General features: G+C 39.4%; 1 protein-coding gene across 3 annotated transcripts in view; it reads left to right on the top strand.

Annotated features, from left to right (window-relative positions):
* CDK6 (cyclin dependent kinase 6) overlaps positions 1 to 19,746 on the top strand; it is a 179,800-nt gene that overhangs the window by 22,886 nt on the left and 137,168 nt on the right. For all 3 annotated transcript variants that reach the window (XM_042857191.2, XM_065583087.1, XM_065583089.1), the window contains exon 3: positions 17,286 to 17,421. In XM_042857191.2, coding sequence (XP_042713125.1) covers positions 17,286 to 17,421 — 136 coding nt within the window. The remainder of the gene's footprint in view (positions 1 to 17,285; positions 17,422 to 19,746) is intronic.

Below are 19,746 nucleotides of genomic sequence, written 5' to 3'. Positions count from 1 at the left end.
GTTTCTGAGAGGGTGTTCCGATTTCCAGATGGGGATGAGCATTTGGGGGGAAATAAAGCATGTTTTGGATATTGTTATAAATTCATCCCAAACAGACTGTTTTAAGGCAGCATAAATCCTGAAAATTTATGGGCCAAATTTTCAGTCAAGTCTATTCCCAGCGTTCACTCGCATCCATCCATCCATCCATCCATATGTGCAACTGCACTTTGTAAATGCAAACAACTATAAGTCACTTTAAACACTTGCAAACTCAAAAGTGTTAAATTTTACACCCATAATTTTATTTCACTTCTGCTCTTAAGCAGTTGTTTTTCAAAAGACTATGAAAAAGGAAGTTAAGGATTGCAAGTAGTTAGTTCCCAGGACTCCACACCTATACTCTGTTCACATCTTTGACACTGACTTGCTATATGACCTTGAGTAATTCACTTCACCTCTCTCTGCTTCTATTTATCTTATTGTAAAATGGTTCTAATGCCATAGCTAATAAACCTGGGTTTTTGTAAGATTTTGTTACAGTTTGTACAATGTTTTGAGAAATTTGAATGACATACATTTGCAAAATATCATGAAAATATACTTCTGCTGTTTTTTTGGATGCAATGGTACTCCCTGTACATTTTCAAAACAATGAACATATTCCAAAAATATCCTGTGCATTAAAAAGTAAATTTAATCCCATGCTCTTAAAAGAAGCTCCTAAATAAAGCAATTGCCTTTGCACCAAATGTAGTAAAACATAGCTTAATAAAATTTATAGTTAGCTCAAAAAGTTACTAGCTCTCCATTTTCATTGGAAAACCTGTAAATAATGTGTAATAGTTTCTTTTATGTATGTATGCAAGAGAGTGACGGAAATACTTAAAAAGTAGTACAATCTAGAGAATGTGTCACAATGTGCGCTAATTTTGAAATGATGAAAACTGGATGGAAAAGGAAGAAACAAAGTTTATTAAACTACTAGCTATGGAAAAGAGGAATGAAACCACGTGAGAATATGACAGTAGGAGATGTATATTTTTAGTTGTCTTCTGTCCATGCATGTGCTTTGAGATTCTTTAAAACAAAACAGCTCATTAGAGGAAAAACACATGAAGGCCAGAAAGCTTGCTTGACTATGTGTAAACAACTGTGAATGGACAGAGTGGAATGCAAAATCTGGGTAGGGAAAAAAAATGTTTTTTTTAAATGGAAGCTTCACAGCATCTTAAGATACAGTGTCTAAAATTCTGACAAAAATTGTAAAGAATTTGCACTGCAAGGGAAATAAGGAGCCCTTTTCACCTATTGAATGTTTAAGGGTGATTTCCTCTGGACTGAATTTAGTAAGTCAGACATGTTTCTAATAAAGTTTTATTAGTTCCACTTATTCCTTGTCTGTACAGCCTTTAGTATAAGGCCTAATCCTGCGAGTCCATCACAGGTGGGACTCCTATTGAAATAAATGATAATTCTGGGCCTCATCCAGAGCCTGCTGACTTTGATGAAAGAGACTTCCATTAACTTCATTGATCTTTGGATCAGGCCCTTAATGCATGGAGCATTTGCAGGATTGATCCTGTTATTTGGGAATTGGCAACAGGGTGAGGAGTGGTTGCAGTATCTGTTGCATTCTTGGTCTGTCTGTCTCTTTCCCCATGTCCTCATGAGGGGAAAAGTAATGAAATGCATTAGGCACTTTGCTGTGGCTGTTGACTTTCCATGGAAAGTGTTCAGATAGTACAGAGGTGGGTGGCAGCACAAAGACTCTATCACACGTCAGTACAGGGCTTAGTTAAGTTTGCTTGGGTGCCTTAACTGTGCATTTCCATGCTTTAATATGCTTGGATTTCTTTTAAGTATAACCTTAACTTTGAAGTTCCGTTGTTTATGGTGCTTAGTTTTGGGCGAGTACAACAGCCCTGTAATGCTATTTGCCCTTAAATTACTGAAATGTACCTAACTATAGCTCCATCTTAATGTAGTTTTTCTTTGGAAATGTATATTACTGAAAGGACCACAATGTTTAAATACGAATAATTGGCCTCCTTTCCAAACCCATGTCCAAATCCTGGTTGTCTTACTCGTATGAGAATTCCCCATTAACTCTGGGCCCTTGTGAGTAACTGTGCAATTGTAGTCACTCTTGAGCAGCTGGTGAAATAACCATCATTTTATATGCTGGGAGTTATGTCACAAGAATAAAATGGCATTGGAGGATGCCACACTATCCTATACATTGTGTTCAGGATGACTGTTTGACTATTTTGTTTGTTATGAGTCTGGACCAATATACCTTTTCCACAGAAAATATCTAGTGTCTATTGTTAATTAAATAATGTAAGGTCTACGCCAATCCCCACTGAAGCCAATGAGAGTTTCCATTGACTTCACTGGTAGTGGGGGTGACTCCTTCATAACACACTAGCATTGGTTCACAGCACAGCATATAGGCTTTTCAAAAATAGATCAGGTAATGGTGATAATTTGTGGGTAGAAGATGCCAGTCACAGAGATATAAGATATATGTGGCAAGAATTGCTCATGTCTGCTGGTTTTACACCTACAGTTCTTCTCTTCCCTTTCTTCAGTTAAGTCTCTTTCCCCCACATCTTGTGTGGCCTGAACCACAAGAGTGGTGGGATAAGCCCCCTCTCCATTTTATTGCATTCTAGCTTCTCACAAAACTGACATCTGTAAAAATTAAGAGAGAAAATATAGAACACATGACTTGTTTGTTTTGTCTATTGTCTGGCATAGCAGATGTACTGCCACCTAGCCCCCAGACTTGTGCTCGAAACAGGTAGATGTACTGCTTAAGATTTCCTGAAAATAGATCAGATACAATACCCTTATATCCAGTGTATCTCTAAAACAAATTCCTCATGCAGATTTGAAAGCCATTAAAATGAGCTTTCATGCAGTTTAAATTACTGGAAATAAATTACTGTTCTAATTTGCAAGATAACAAGTACTGTTCATTTTAATTGCTGTTATCTTTGCCTTTCTTGTAAAGAGCAACTTAGCAATTTTTTACAGTTTGATGTTTATTTAGGAACATAAAGGAACCCATTTGTATTGTGATGGACTAATGGCAACAAAGCATGAACATCTAGAATTGTTGTATTCAGAAATTAATTTTCATTCATAAAATCAGTGGAATCCAGTGGAAAGGTTAGGGAAGAGAGATTACATTTAGAGCTAAGGACATTGAGGAATAAAAAGGGGCTGGGGGAACCTACATACAGGGCCCAAACTTTCAGTCCTTAATCAAGCAAAAATCCCACTCCCTGAGTAAGGGAATGCAGGATCAGGACCTTAAGAACATAAGAATGGCCATACTGGGTCAGACCAATGGTCCATCTAGCCAGTGTCCTGTCTTCTAACAGTGGCCAGTGCCAGATGCTTCAGACAGAATGAACAGAACAGGGCAATTTTTAGTGATCCATCCCCTGTCATCTAGTGCCGGCTTCTGGAAGTCGGCGGTTTAGGGACACCCATAGCATGGGGTTGTGTCCCTGACCAACTTGGCTAATAGCCATTGATGGACCTATCCTCCATGAACTTATAAATTCTTTTTTGAGCACAGTTATACTTTTGGCCTTCACAACATACCCTGACAAGTTCGACAGGTTGACTGTGTGTTGTGTGAAGAAGTACTTCCTTACGTTTGTTTTAAACCTGCTGCCTTTAACTTTATTGGGTGACTTCTGATTCTTTTGTTATGTGATGGGGTAAATAACACTTACTTTCTCCACACCATTGATGATTTTATAGACCTTTATCATATTCCTCCTTAGTCATCTCTTTTCTAAGCTGAACAGTCCTAGTCTTTTTAGTTTCACTGCCTATGGAATCTGTTCCATCCCCCCCATTCATTTTGGTTGCCTTCTCTGTGCTTTTTTCCAATTCTAATATATCTTTTTTGAGATGGGGCAACCAGAACTACACACAGTATTCAAGGTGTGGGCATATCATAGATTTATACAGTGGCATTATATTTTCTGTCTTTATTATCTGTCCCTTTCTTAATGGTTCCTAATATTCTGTTACCTTTTTTGACTGCTGTTGCACATTGAGCGCAATGACTCCAAGACAGAGTGACCTATAATGACCAAAACCTTACTGATAGGGTGAAATTTACTACACATTCCTAAACACAGAGCAACTGGGCTCTGGGCAGGTGAAATGCACAGGGGTTGGAATGGTGAAATTGACATCCCCTCCAACAACCAGGGGTTTGCCCCCAACTTCTAGCCTATGGAATAGCAGCCACAAGCCCTCAATACTCATTACACCAGGGGTTGAAGTCATATCATCTGTATATATACAGATCCTGTGGGCCTTCCCTTGGCCTGCCCTTAATGTGAGACTATGTTGTGCCTGCATGTAGTTCCTTTCCACAATGCATGCAAAGTACACAGTTTCCCCCTATAGCCTCTATGTGGGCTTAAATGGTGTGGAGGTCCTTGCACTAGCTGTCCATATCATGAACAATTTATCACATAGGGAACTTACAAAGAGGAGGGAGGTGAAATCCCGTCTCTCATTTCTTACTCTTACCCCTTCATCCCTTGTGCTCAGCCAGTGAATCTTTTCTTCTCGTTTTTGATTTCATGTTGTCTTCCATGCTCACCTCTATATGCTCGATTCTGCAATATTCTGAGCAATCCAGCTCCAGTCCAGCACAGCACTCAAGCATATACTTTAAAACAATGCATCGTCCCTTTGAAATCAGTGGCATTACTCACATGCTTAAAATTGAGCATATGCTTAAATTTTTTGCCAGGTTGGGGCTACTGGATGTTGTGGGATCAAGCTCTATGCCAGGAACTCTCTCCCTCTTTCAATGCACACTATCCTCTTTTACTTCAAATTCCACCTCAAAATTCACTTCTCTGTGCATGTCAGTTAATATGCTCCCACAGCATCTGTGTTTGTTTGTTAATGCAAGTAGAAACATCCATGGGATTTCCCAGCAGGTTTTGTGCTGTCCATTTATGTAGGCTCTAAACTCCTTAGGGTGAGGGCTGTGTCTACTCCAATGTCCCCTGGAGCACTGAGAACATTGTGTTTAACAAATAGGTAATAATAAAACCAGAAACATAGAGAATTGCAATAACAATAAACCATGCAATGTTTGTATTAGTTTTTAATGTTTTTTTGACATAGTAATTGATCTCTTCCAAATAAATAAAAGATTATTTAAAGGGACACTGTCATAATAAAAATCATAAAAACAAATTTCCTTAGTTGTCTCATTGCATTTGCTTTTCTGTTTACCACTTTTCTTGACCAATATTGATGCTGTTTATTTTTTGCATATCTGACCTGGAAAATGAAACTGGACTGATTAATAATCTTTTGTTTCTAGATTGTCTCCTTTTGTAATACTCCAGTACTGTCACATTGCTTTTGTGATTGGGTTTACAACACTGCAGAACAATGCTTCTATAAAATTTGAATTTTTAAAGACACGATGACAATTTCATTCCTATTAGGTTTTGTAAAAACAGTTCCTTGTTACAAAATCTAAAAAAATTATACTAAACTAAGTTGTAAGGCATAGCCTAAATTTGCCAAGTTTTTTTCTGGAGACTTCATCTGATTTAATGTCATTACTACTAGATATTTCCGTCAAATTCATTAGCAGTCAAGTATTGTATATCTTTGTTTCTTACTCTCAGCCACTTATAGCAATGATTCAACAAACCTCTTAAGACCTGCTTAGGTGTTTTGCTGAGTTGGAGTCTAGGCTAATAATCCTAATTTAGCTCTAATTAAAATCAGTGGCTAGTCTGCTGTTGACTTCAATGGGAGTTGTATCAGGCCTAGTGTACCTGTTGTTGCAAAATTAGTTATTCAAAAGGTAGGATTGGGTGCGTGGGGGAGGGAAGGGAGTGGAATTGTTGAGATGTAAGTCAGGCTATAAAATATGCAATTTGCCAAATACCCTGAAGCCACTCCCTATTCAATTTAAAGAAATAAAATAGCAGTCTCCGTGTATTTAATTGTAATATGTTGTCAATTCTTTATTTAATATATATTTTAAAATTAAATTTGCATCTTTCTTGTTCTTATTTTACCTTCTTTTTCTTGCTTGCTTCACTCCCTTTTTCCATTTGATATAATATGGTATATCTTCTCTTGCTTTGTCTGTATTTTCAGCTCCCTTTTTCTTCAGTCTCTCTCCTTTTTTTTGAAAAATTCAAAGAGCTTAGCACCCAATATACTTTAGAAAGACTTGAAAATTAAAAAAAAAGTTCCAGCAAAGTTGTGACAAATATAAGGTGGTTTTATCTGCTTCTAAAGGACTGGACTTGTAATTCAAAACAGCCTTGCATGCAAAATATTATATATGATGTTGCACAAATTACTAAGCCTGGTTATTTCATAGAATATCAGGGTTGGAAGGGACTTCAGGAGGTCATCTAGTCCACCTCCCTGCTCAAAGCAGGACCAATCCCCAACTAAATCATCCCAGCCAGGGCTTTGTCAAGCCTGACCTTAAAAACCTCTAAGGAAGGAGATTCCACCACCTCCCTAGGTAACCCATTCCAGTGCTTCACCACCCTCCTAGTGAAAAAGTTTTTCCTAATATCCAACCTAAACTTCCCCCACTGCAACTTGAGACCATTACTCCTTGTTTGTCATCTGGTACCACTGAGAATAGTCTAGATCCATCCTCTTTGGAACCCCCTTTCAGGTAGTTGAAAGCAGCTATCAAATCCCCCCCTCATTCTTCTCTTCTGCAGACTAAACAATCCCAGTTCCCTTCGCCTCTCCTCATAAGTCATGTGTTCCAGCCCCCTAATCATTTTTGTTGCCCTCCACTGGCCTCTTTCCAATTTTTCCACATCCTCCTTGTAGTGTGGGGCCCAAAACTGGACACAGTACTCCAGATGAGGCTTCATCAATGTCAAATAGAGGGGAATGATCATGTCCCTCGATCTGCTGGCAATACAGCCCAAAATGCCGTTAGCCTTCTTGGCAACAAGGACACACTGTTGACTCATATCCAGCTTCTCGTCCACTGTAACCCCTAGATCCTTTTCTGCAGAACTGCTGCCGAGCCACTCGGTCCCTAGTCTGTAGCAGTGCATGTGATTCTTCCGTCCTAAATGCAGGACTCTGCACTTGTCCTTGTTGAACCTCATCAAATTTCTTTTGGCCCAATCTTCTAATTTGTCCCTCTGTATCCTATCCTTACCCTCCAGCGTATCTACCACTCCTCCCAGTTTAGTGTCATCTGCAAACTTGCTGAGGGTGCAATCCACACCATCCTCCAGATCATTAATGAAAATATTGAACAAAACCAGCCCCAGGACCAAGCCTTTGATTTATGCTAGGACTACAGTCCATAGCAGATAGGGATTGTTGGGGTTTTTTTTGGCTCACTATTTTGATCAACTGGAGACTATGTAATAATTGTCAATCTCCAAAATATTTAAACTTATCACACTTCATGAAGACCTGATTTTTATCTGTCTTCATATTTTTTGTACAGAAGTGAGATAAACAGTTTATATATTGCAGTTTTTGGCTGAAGCCTGAATATAAAATGTAAAATGAAGTTTGGAATTTGTAACACAATTGCTTGATTGTGGATCATAAATGCATAAAGACTGGACTTTATTTTGTCCTTCATTAAGCTAGGCATAGCTGGGATTCAAGGGTAATCTCTGAGTTCCTTTCGTTTGAATTAAACAAAATCAGTATTCAGACATAAAGTTTTATTTATATATCAAGAAACTCAAAAGATGGAAAACATGTAAAAAGGAATGTAACTTTCCCTGAGGAAAGTACTCTCTTAAAAATTGAAAACATTTCATAAAAGAGGCACATACATTTCCAGTGAATCAGAGCATCTTTACTTTATGTGCTGAACCGGGGCCTTCTGAATGCTGTCAGTATTGTTATTGCATAACAGTGAAACAGCATTTATCTGCTTGGGTGAGAGTCTCCTCAGAGCAATAGAGAGAGGTCAGACGTCCATGGCTGATATTGCTGGATCTGTCTGTGACTTTCCAGCTGATGGTCATGTTATGGGACCTGGCAGGGGTGAATGGAGTCACTAGAAAGCAACTCTGCTTCCTTTCAGAGAGATTCTGGTGTATTAGTTATGGCAACCCACAAGGGTCAGTCTTGTCACCCCCATGTTAATATGTATCTGAAGCCACTACTGGAGAGTGTGAGGTGCTATGAGTTACAGTAACATCAGCTGGCAGATGATACTGACCTCCATGTATTGTTTTCCTCAGACCTTGGTGGTATTCTTGCTAATTCAATGTATGACTGAGTGGGTCCTGAATAAAAGCCATTTGGCTTAAAATAATTCCAGATGAGATTAAGTTGATAACTGGCTGGCAAAGGAGGCCTGTATTCTGAAGAACGGATAAATGCTATGATGACTCCCTAAATTGAGGGCCTGGCCTATTATGACAATTGTTTGCAATCTTGAGGTCCTACAAGACTCATCTCTTCTGCTGGGCCCTTAGAAACAATCCTCTGGGAAGGTGAACAAGCAGCAGCAGGTCTAGAAAAGACAGCATTGTGCAGTAAACAAGAGAGGTGAAGAGACCATCTTGTCAAATACTTTCTATGAAGTTAAACTCTAACAGCTGAACCTTTTAGGGGACTGGTTGGCATAGTGAATTAATGTACTAGCCTTTTCATCTCTTGGGCACAAAACTTGGCTTATGTTGCAAGTGAAAATTAGTTTGGTGGTTTCATCTTAGTCCCTACCAGACATTTGTCTACAACATAAAACCACCATGCAATTTGGCACCGTGGGCAGTCTTTGCTCAAGAGAGGCCCAGAACAGGGGTGTTGCAGGTCAGGACTGAAGGCAGAGTTGTGTGTTGAAAGCTTGCCTCGTCTGCCTGCACTTTATTGGACTTTAGCCAGTGCTGTTTACTTCACTTTCAAGAGCATCAGTTTCTCTCTCACACACACAACACACACTTTTAAAGAACAAAAACATCTTTTTTAAAAAGTAAGCATTTTAAATATTTTTTCCAAGTAAGAAAAGGAGAGACACTAGAAAAAATTATAGCATAAAGCTCAGCTTGCAGATAAGTTTCTGCATCTTAATAACCTCATTCTTCTCTTAACCCTCACTAAGCGATCAGCAAGAAAGAATGTTGTCCAAGTCCTCTTGGAGTGCAGCTATAGGAATAGGAGGTTCTACTGCCTCGCTTGCACCATGCATAGCAACTGTTTCTGATCTCAGTACAACAGCTAACGAATGAGAGACTTCAGGGTTGAAAACTTGCTCAGTCACTTACATGAATCTGTATAACATTTGGACCTGCCACATATAGGTCAATTTATTGTATTTGATGGTGTGTTATTCCATTGTTTTGTGATCCACACCTGGAAGAGCTACAAGACTCTTATGAATGAGTGGGGAGAGAGGAGATTATTCCTACCTCAGTCTTCTCCAAAATACAAGTCTTAAGGTGGAGCAGCAGAAAATAAAAGGGTCAAGGGTAAAATGTTCAAAAGCACTTAAGTACCATTTTCAAAAGTGACTTAGGCACTTAGGTGCTTAAGTCCATTTGATTTGCATTGAGCCCTGGGGTCTCAAGGCCCAAATTTTTAAAGGTATTTAGGCACAGTTACATAGGGTTACCATACGTCCGTTTTTTCCGGACATGTCTGGCTTTTCGGCACTCAAACCCCCGTCCGGGTGGAATTGCCAAAAAGCCGAACATGTCCGGGAAAATGCCGGCCAGGCACTTCCCCTCCCGCGGCGGCTCTGCTCCTCCCCTGACTCTTCGGCTCTGTTTAAGAGCTGGGCTGCCCGAGCGCTACCGGCTTCGGGCAGCCCCCATGCCTCCGGACCCTGCGCCGCCAGAGCCCGGGAGGGAAAGTGCCCGGCTGGGGGCGCCGGGTCCAGAGGCAAGGGGGCTGCCCGAAGCCCAAGCGCTACCGGCTTCACGGTTTGCTGGGCAGCCTCCAGATCCTGCGCCCCCGGCTAGGTGCTTCCCCTCCCGGGCTCCAGCTGCGCTGGGGAAGCGCCGGCTGGGGGCGCAGGGCATCCCGGGAAACCGTGAAGCCGGTAGCGCTCGAGCAGCCCTTTCCGCGTGGCTGGGAGTGGGAGGGAGGAGGGGGTGGAGTTAGGGCGGGGTTGGGGCGGGGCTGGGGTGGGAAATGGGCGGGGCAAGGACCCCGTGGAGGGTCCTCTTTTTTTATTTGTTAAGTATGGTAACCCTACAGTTACATTCAGCACAGCAATAGGTATGTTTCATTTTCAAAAGGGATTTAGACACTTAGGCACTAAACTCCCATTGACAGTCAATCGGATATAGGCTCGAGTGCCTATATTGAAGATGAGACATAGGCTTCTAAATCAGTTAGGCATTGCAATGTTGAGTGCACAAACACCAAAATACCTTTAAAAGACTGGGCCTAAGTGCCTACATTACTTTTGAAAATGGGACATAGACTCCTAAGGTCACTCAGGTGCATTAAAAAAATTTATAACAAAGATGAGATGTGGGAGACTGTACATTTGGGGCTTCCCTTCCTCTGTTTGTGTATTCTCCCCATTGCTGTATACTTAGTTCCTTTGGACAAGGATACTGAACCTTCTGAGATATAAACTGATTCAAAGATATGGAGGAGTTGGTTACCATTTACTAAGGGAAGTGAGCATCAAATACTGGGACAAAGCAGCATGTAGTAGGTAAGGAGAAAGGACTCTAAAACATATGAGAGTATGATGCTTCTAGTTCACTTCTGTTCACTCGCATGCTTGCTTGCTTGCTCTGTTAGGCATGGCTTTTGCATTGTACACTGCTCTAATTCTCCTGTCCAGGTATATAGTACTCTTTTTCAGGCATAAGATCCCTTACTACAATAAGCTTCTTATATCTGATTCCAAGAGGAGGTTGATGTCTGTTAGCAGAATCCTATTCTATTTAAAAAAAGAGAAAACATAGCTTATATTAAAATTCAGCTTTTGCTCACAGAGGTATAAAGAAAATTTGGTTATTTAAAAGTATATATTAAAATACTTGTGTGGTGCGAAGGGGTTATTGTTGGCTAAGAGTAAGCTTTTGCAAACTGACTAGCTACCATATTACAGAAGAAGAGGAGATCTAAGGCTTCTGCTGACAGCTGGGATCAATGGGTGAATGACAGTCATATTTTTTTTTTCATCTCAGTTAGATACCAGGTGTTAGAGACTCATAGAACTAGCTTGAGCTAAATGTAGTGAAAGCAGAAGCTATTCAGGTTTCCTCACACATATTTGTCAATAAACCTCAATCATGCATTGTAATACTCTTGGTATTCCAGTCTTGTGGTGGTCCTGTGCAAACAATGCCAATCATACGTAAATTGCATGAGGGTTTTTTCCATGTGGACAAATATCTGTAGGAGCTAGGTTGAGACCATAAAACTCTTTGCGTTTGTGACTTAATCCAGATTTGTGAAGTCTCCAAAATGCATTCTATTAACACACCACTACTTACCTCCCATCCCTCTTCTGAAATGTTTCTCTCATTCGTGTTATGGCTCCATGTTTCTTTCTTTACCACATATAAGCTAAGAATGAAGTGTCCCTGTAGCTATTCTTTCCAAATAATGAGAATAATTCCATGAAGTTAGATTGCATATTCTTTGGAGCAGGAACTTTTCTTATTGTTCTGTGTTTGTACAGCGTGTAGCGCAATGAGTGAGGCTCCTATGCACTACGGCAATATATATAATGTAAATAGTTCCTCAAATGCTTTTTCCATGAGATTCTGTGTTTCTAGCTTCCTTTTGGCTATGCTTTTGGTAGTTTGTCACTTACACTTCAATATATGCCTGACAGGAGCCAGGTGAACTGATTGTGTTTAAGGATTTTAAAGTTTTCAGGGGCAAGTTTCCTTACCTGTGCCCCAGATTCATGCGGGTGATTCTGACTGAAGTGTCTATTAAACTCCATCACCAGTAGTTCTTGATGCTCATGAGAAAATGTTGGTTACACTTTCCCAACATTGTGTGGCTTGACCCACAACAGAGAAGGCAAAAAGTAAGTCCAGCAGCAGTGACCATATTTGTACCAGTCAGAGCAGAAGCAGCAGTTTTCAGCTGAAATGATAAAATAGGTCTTCTCCTTTTTAAGACAATTTACAGTTCCTATGTATAGGTTGCAGAATAAAGACGAATTAAGATTACACTTGCAAAGTTGGATCCTGTGGTAAAATGGTATAAGGGGAGTATGAGGGTTTCCCTTCGCCCTATAGTGTATGTAATCTGTGGTAGAAGAGGCTGCAAAACTATACATTCTCTAATTTTCTACATTCTCAGAGCAAAAAAAAGAGAAAAAGACAAATATGCCTCTGTGTAGTGATACAGAAAATACGCACATAATATAATATAAAAATTGAAAATAGAGCTCTAGGTGGGTTCATAGCTGATAAATCTTTCCTAGGTGGTACTGTTAACTCCAAAAAGTTGGTTCCATTGAAAAGCAAGTCTCCAGTAGGCATCTGGTATTTCATAGTGTTCTAATTCAGATCTGCACATCAGCGCTTCAACCGTTTCCAGCCAAACTTCTTGTTAAATACTTGCAGGACTTCCTGTAGTGGATCTTAGTTTTAGGCATTGCAAATAATGCAAAGGTTTCTTTTATAAGTACAATAGAAGGGCAGGGTTTGTGTTTACAAAGTTTTCAGTATGGAAATCCTGTATTAATTTATCTGGATTTACTCCACTGAGTTCTATGGACACAATGTAACCTTTTAAATAAAAGGCTGGATGCTGTGGCCTGTGCCAGAGATGCTGTGTAACCAGTCAAATAGAAAAAAATAAGCAGGAAATGGCCTGAAAGAATTACAGTTTAGATGGCAGAGTTAATCCTAACCATAGAAGGCAACTGTTATGGAATTACATAAGGATGCTTTTCTCACAATAAATATAGAAGGGTATAATTTATAATGAGGTTATCTCATCAATAGGGGAGCTATCAAGCAAGAGGGTATACCTTGTGCTAGCTATTTTCTTCCAGTGGTAATTAACACAGGCAATGCTAGATGTAATTTTTTTATAGTATCAAAGACTTAAACAAGCTCTGCTTAAAATTTTCTATTTAGGGAGCATTTGTAGTTTGCAGAGATAATTGTATCCTCTTTACTGCCTTCAGATGGGATGTGGGTGGGATTTTAGGCTTATTAAATTAACTGTAAAGCACTTTGAGATCCTCAGATGAAAGGTGGCATAGAAGTGCAAGATATTAGCATTATTATTACTCCATACAGTGATTAATAGACAAACGGCATTGCCCCTCATTCTTACAGTTCTTAAACTTAGCTGAGTACCTATTAACATGCATTTAGAATACCAGGATCAAATTAAATACAATTGGTAAAAATGAAACAGAATATTGGTATTTGATTTCCCTCTAAAGGAAGCTTGTAGTAATATACATTGCTTCTACATCTGACACAGTGAAATCTTGTTTAAAACAAACAAACCAACTGAATTACAACCCTTCAATGGTTGAAAGGGCAGTTTTGTCAATGTATTAAATACCTGGCAAAAAAAGGTGTTTTAATTTTTTTTTAAAGTAAATGTAAGCAAACACAAAGGAATCATACAGTTGGAAATATTTTCCAGTGTTTATGTTCAGATGTTCAGACCTGTCTGGCTCCTCTCTGTTTGCATGTGTTGGGGTTATAGGTAGTCCGTCTACATTCCACATTGATTCATATAAATATATTACAGATTATTAACCTCCAGCCAAATACCTGGGAATTTTGCTTTTCAGAACGGTTAGTGACTTTTCACAAAACTTATTTTCTATTCAGAGGCATCCATCTTCTTTATATTGTCCCATTAAGGGAATTATAAAGATAATAATATTTGTTCCAGGGCTTTTGCTGCTGTAGCCAATATCAGCCCCATAAATATATGTTCTCATGTTCATCTGATGAATATTTATTCATATGATTAATTAGATCAAAATAAGTTTCTTATGGAGAGGCGGAGCCTCTCTCTGTTAAAATTGCACCAAGCTTCTATTCTGCAGCCCATATAAGTTTGGCTCAGAAAATACTCTGATCTAAAAACTGCCATATTTGTTGTGAAAACAAAGAATGTTTCTGTAAAAAAAATGAATCAAAATGATGTTTAAATTGTAGGTCATTTAAAAATCACCCTGATTTAAAATATTAACTTTTCCCTGTTTCTTTGTGTTCTTCCAATTCAGAACCACTTGTTACTATTCCTTCAAATTTACCTGACAGTTCAATCTCCTTGGACACTCATGTGCTAGCTGTATTTAATGTAAATAGGTGTTTTTTAGCAAAGTTATTAAGGTTTTTTTGTTGTGGGTCTTTTGGGGGCACAATTCTGATCTGATGGATGTCAAAAGAGCTCTTTTGCCATTGTCTATAGTTAGAACGGAATTGGGCACAAAGGGCCCTATCCTCAGCTGGTATAAACTGGTGTTGTTCCATTGATGTCAGCTGAGCTACATTGATTTATACTAGCTGAGGATTTGACTCTATATTTGTGAGAGAATATGTTCCCTCTATTGGCTAGTGAGCTTAGAAAGCACATAATGATTTTTCTTTAATGAACTGTTACCAACAATATTCCTTGAGCTCCAATGCTGGAGGCCTGGGTTATTAGAGCTGTTAGAACCAAGACAGTAATGTCCATTCTTCGCGTGTAAGTTCGGTTATGGAGCACGGATAACCTCCACAGTCCCATTATAAAGCCGATTTTGATTCTCCTTGCAACTCCAGTAAAGAAGCCCTTTGCTCATTTTTAGGTTTAAGTCTTATTGCCAACTAGAACATTTTCTGAACGTTTTGCTTAAATGGAGTAGGAACTTCTTGAAACCATAAAAGGAGGAGAAATTGTTACAAAACCTCTGTTTCTTTGTGTCCTTTGATTTCCCCAACAAAATCCTAATACGCTACAAAATGTGAAACCGAGTTTTACACTGACTCATGCAATAGGCAGTTTTCAAGCACAATAACAATTTTAAAAATTGCCAGTATTTGAAAATGAGACATGATATTTTGTCATTAAAGCTGTTAGGGGGTATAAAGGGCATCACAGAGAGAATTTTCAGTGTTTATCTGTGAACAAGACAGGACTACTATTCAGAAGTGAAAGGAAATGAAACTCTTGGTTGTGTTAAAATTATTCTTCATCAAAATGTGTCTTTGGCCTAAGACATCCATTTTCAAAATGGAATAACTAAGAATCCAAGTTTAAGTGACTAGCCAGAGATTGTAGGCAATATTTATTAAAACTGGGGCCAGAACCCTGAAGTGGTAGACCCATAAGAGCATCCAGTAGCGCTCAATGCCTCTCTTACATATTGGTTCAAATCTTTGAACTTAGGCCAGCTGTAAAATGGAGATAATAATGCTAAACCACCTTTATAAAATATTTTGAGATCTACAGATGAAAAAACACTAAATAAGTGAAAAGCATTTTTCTTACCCATATTTTTCAGATGGGATAACTTCAGTGACTAGGAGGGAGGCACTCTGGCTTAGTCCAGTGGTTCTCAAACTTATTTGATCGTGCCCCGCTTCTTTGTGTCTGGAGTAGTTTACATCCCACCACCCGGGCACCCAGTCAGCAGCCACCACTCTCCGGCCACCCACAGGCTCCCAGCTTAAGGCAGTGCCGCCGTCAGCAGCAGTGGAGAAGTAAGGGTGGCATGGTATGGTATTATCACCCTTACTTCTCTGTCAGCAGTGCTGCCTTCAGAGCTGGGCATCTGACCAGCTCTGAATGGGTGCAGTAAGTTATTATTTTTTTTTTTTTTGCTAAAGCTCCTCACACACCCCAGAATAAATTCTGTGACCTCTAGGGGGTGCACCCCCCCAGTTTGAGAACCTCTGACCTAGTGCACTAGGCATTACTGTGGAACCAGCATATCAGGAGTGTAGTCGTGGATCTAAGAGTAAGGAAATTATTAATTAAGGACCTCATTAATCTTATACTGCCCCTACAATAAACAAGCGTGTTATTCTTATTGGGTATAAAATAAATGCATATTTTATCACTACAATCTTAATTTTGTCCCAAAATAAATATTTTTTCACCACTAATCTCAAAATAGTGTCATCGGTTTCCTATCAAACTACATATTCTTTTTCTCAAGAATAGTAATTACGTGTATTTTAGAAAAAAAAATCTACTATCAATTGATGAATATATTGACTGATTTTGTTTCATGTTTCACACAGGAAGGCAATCAAATCTATACTTTTTAAAATAACACTTGTAATTAAAAAAAAAAACAATTAAAAAAGATAGTATCAGATAACCCCATCTCATTTGAAAGCCAGTAATTAGATAATTTCCCCATGGGATTGTGGCAGAGGAGGGCCCTGAGGAAGGGTTTGACAGAAGAGAAAGCAATGACCCTCCATATCATTTAGAGGGAGACATTCCATACAGAAGGAGTTGCATATAAGGAGGCACAGAAATGTGTGAGAGAAACAGGCGGACATAGATCACTGGCTAGAGGAGCTGGGAGGAGTATCAGTAAGAAACAAGAGTAGACAAGTAAGAAGAGTGAGAGCTGTGAAGAGCTTTGAAAATGAGGGGAAGAAACTTTGAACCTGATGCTTTGAAAGAGGGTGAGAAAGCAGAGGATTTAAATAAGAGAGTAATGTGTTCAGAATGATGAGAAAGGAAGAATATCTTAGCAGCTGTATTTTGTATAAAAGGATTTTTATAAACTCAATTTCCTGACTCTTTCCTGGTTTTAGCAATTTACAAGATTAATCAGTGCAAAAATACTGTTTCTGTAGATCAGAGGAGAAGGAGAATGTGATTCTAAACTAAGTGACAAATCATGTAATGATGTACGTTGGAGGGGTGTGAGAAGAAATTAATAAGTGCATAAAAGCAGTAAGCTTCTTTGTTTCTCAAAAAAGTCACTGTTGACATATTTCCTCTTGAAGAAGAATGAAAGGGGAGCAAACGTGGCAGGAGGTAGAGAACATGTATACAAAATCAAATAATTTTCTGTATTGTGTTAACTGTAGTTGTGTCTTGATCAGAATCGATCATCTCCTCACCTAACTACTACTCTTTGATCATGCTGTGAAATTGTAATACTTGTGATTTCAGAATCCAAACATGAAATTTGAATGTGATGTCACAAATAATTGATCATCACTTGAATCATCAAGAGCCACAGACTGTCCCTGCTTTGGAAAGTTCTTTCTTTGCTCCACATTTTACAGCAAATGGAAGCATACATGTGTGAGCTGCAAGGTACTGCTTCACTGGTTTCCGTCAACTTATCTCCTCTTTCCTTTTCCTCCTTTCAGGTTATTTGATGTATGCACAGTGTCACGAACAGACAGAGAGACCAAACTAACACTAGTGTTTGAACATGTCGATCAAGACTTGACCACTTACTTGGATAAAGTTCCGGAGCCTGGAGTGCCTACGGAAACTATAAAGGTACCGAAGAAGGATTTTTTTCCCTTCATAATATTAGGAAATATTATTATGTAAAGACAAAGGGCTTAATCATAAGGTTCTTACTCAGGCAAGCTACCTTTTGCTTCAGTGGGAGTTTGCATGAGTGAGGGCTGAGTAAAAGGTGAGTAATCACCTAATTAGGACTTGAGTTCTAGTGTACCAGTTACTGAACCACAGATCAGTGCAACTTTTATTATGGAAATGTTCATACTTGTTTTCCTTTGGTTTTGGATTTTATGCTCCTCCTTTCCTTCCCCTCCCCCCCGCCCCTCCATGACACCCCACCTCCTCATCCCACTGTTTCCCTTTAATCCTCCCAGATCTGAATTTACCATTGGAAGTCATCAAATACCTTCACTTACAGTAGTGGTTCCCACCACCCTATGGCAGGTTATTCCTTAACTGTCCACTTCATGGTTACTTGAACCGTCCTCTGAAGCAGCAGTTAATGGCCAGTGTCAGAGACAGAACACTGGACTAAATGGGTCCCTGATGTGATCTATTATAACAAGTCCTACTCTCCTATTCCTTTTTTCTGTTGTGGCTTTTTCTTTATTTTTTTTATTCTTTCTTTTCTTTTTCTTTTTTAACTGATTCTCTTTCCTGCCTGCACTTACTAGAAAGCTACATACAGCTCTCAAGATGGAAGGCATTCATTGTTGATTCTGTGTACCTGAGACCCTTGTGTACTTGCAGCTGAGCTCAGTGTTACCAAACAAAGCTTAGGTTGGCATATTTCTATCCTATGCATGTGAATTACTCCCATGGCAAGCTGCATTACCTGCATTTGGCGGGGAGGGATAGCTCAGTGGTTTCAGCATTGGGCTGCTAAACCCAGGGTTGTGAGATCAATCCGTGAGGGGGCCATTTAGGGATTGGGGGCAAAAATCTGTCTGGGGATTGGTCCTGCTTTGAGCAGGGGGTTGGACTAGATGACCTCCTGAGGTCCCTTCCAACTCTGATCTTCTATGATTACAAACTACTGTAGGAGCAGGAATGGATGGTGGGTGGCTTTCAAGGAGCTGCCTAGTGGTTTATGCATGGCAGTATGTTTGTGGTGAGGGATATGGTCAGAGTGGATCCAAAGTCATGTAGTTTTCCCTTCCTGTGTGCATTAGTATGCTGCCTTCCTAGGAAGGCCTCTCCCCAAGTTAGGAAATACTGATTTAAATGTATTAACTCCATAGCTTTTCCCCCCCTCTTCCTGGGGGTTGCCATAGTAAAGCGACACATTGAGGACTGCAGTTTGAACCTGATCAAAATATTCAAATAGGGGAATAGAAGCAGGGGGATTGATTGATATTAAAATTTCCTACCTCATGGTTATGCCTGATAAGTGTTTTGCTTTCTTCTGTGATAAGAAACAACTTTTGCTTCTAAGGAAGGATTCTCTTGCTACTGTACTAGTAATTTTTGGAGGTGTATTGTGTCTTCTTAAGCTGGCAGGACTCCTAGGGAAATAAAGCAGTAGCGGAGGAGAAACGGGGAGGGGGAATTCACTTAAATTTTTTTTATTATTCCACTAATTTTTGTTAACATTGGCAACCTAAGTGACTTTTTTGACCTTTGGGTCTGAAATCATACAGTTCAGAGACCGATCGTTTTACTTATCAAAGCCACAAAAAGTGTAACTTCAGGCAGTTCCAGTAGTTTTATTTTTGTAAGCAATCTTCTTGCATAAATGTTAAATTAAAAAAACGAAAACAGCTGGATTCAGCCTCAGCAGTGGATTGAAATGTAACTCACATATTACAAAGATATCATGTTCTAATGCTTTTAGGGTTCTACTCTTCGCTGAGATTTTCAGGGCTGCTGAAGGGGTCTGGTCATTTAATCCTCATTAAAATGTAATTAGTTAATTAGTGTTAATGGGAATTGAGTGTCCCAACACCCTAAGTGGATTTAAAAAAATCTCACCTTTGTTTTTTAATCCTATTTCTTTCAGTACTTATATAGTACTTGCTCATATTTCTTTCAGTACTTATATGCAATAGTCTGAGGCAAATGGGAAAAAAAGAATATTGGCCTATAACCTTGTGTGCCATTTTTTTCAAAACCTGGTTCTAAAATTGCATCTGCAAACATGAAATTCTGCTTGGGAATTAAATACTTGTGCAGGCAATTACTGGTGTGTTGTGTATGGACATTGCAACTCAGGTGATGGATTATGATTAGGGCTCCGTGTTTGTCACAGAGGTGCGGAAGTCATGGAATCCGTGACTTCCTGCAACCTCCGTGACTTCTGCAGCGGCCAGTGTGGCTGACCCCAGGGCTGCCCAAGCAGCTGGCCCTGGGGACAAGCAC

The sequence above is a fragment of the Chrysemys picta genome, chromosome 2 (genome assembly GCF_011386835.1).
Source record: "Chrysemys picta bellii isolate R12L10 chromosome 2, ASM1138683v2, whole genome shotgun sequence".
Taxonomy (NCBI): Eukaryota; Metazoa; Chordata; order Testudines; family Emydidae; genus Chrysemys; species Chrysemys picta.
This window is presented reverse-complemented; position numbering and strand designations above follow the sequence as displayed.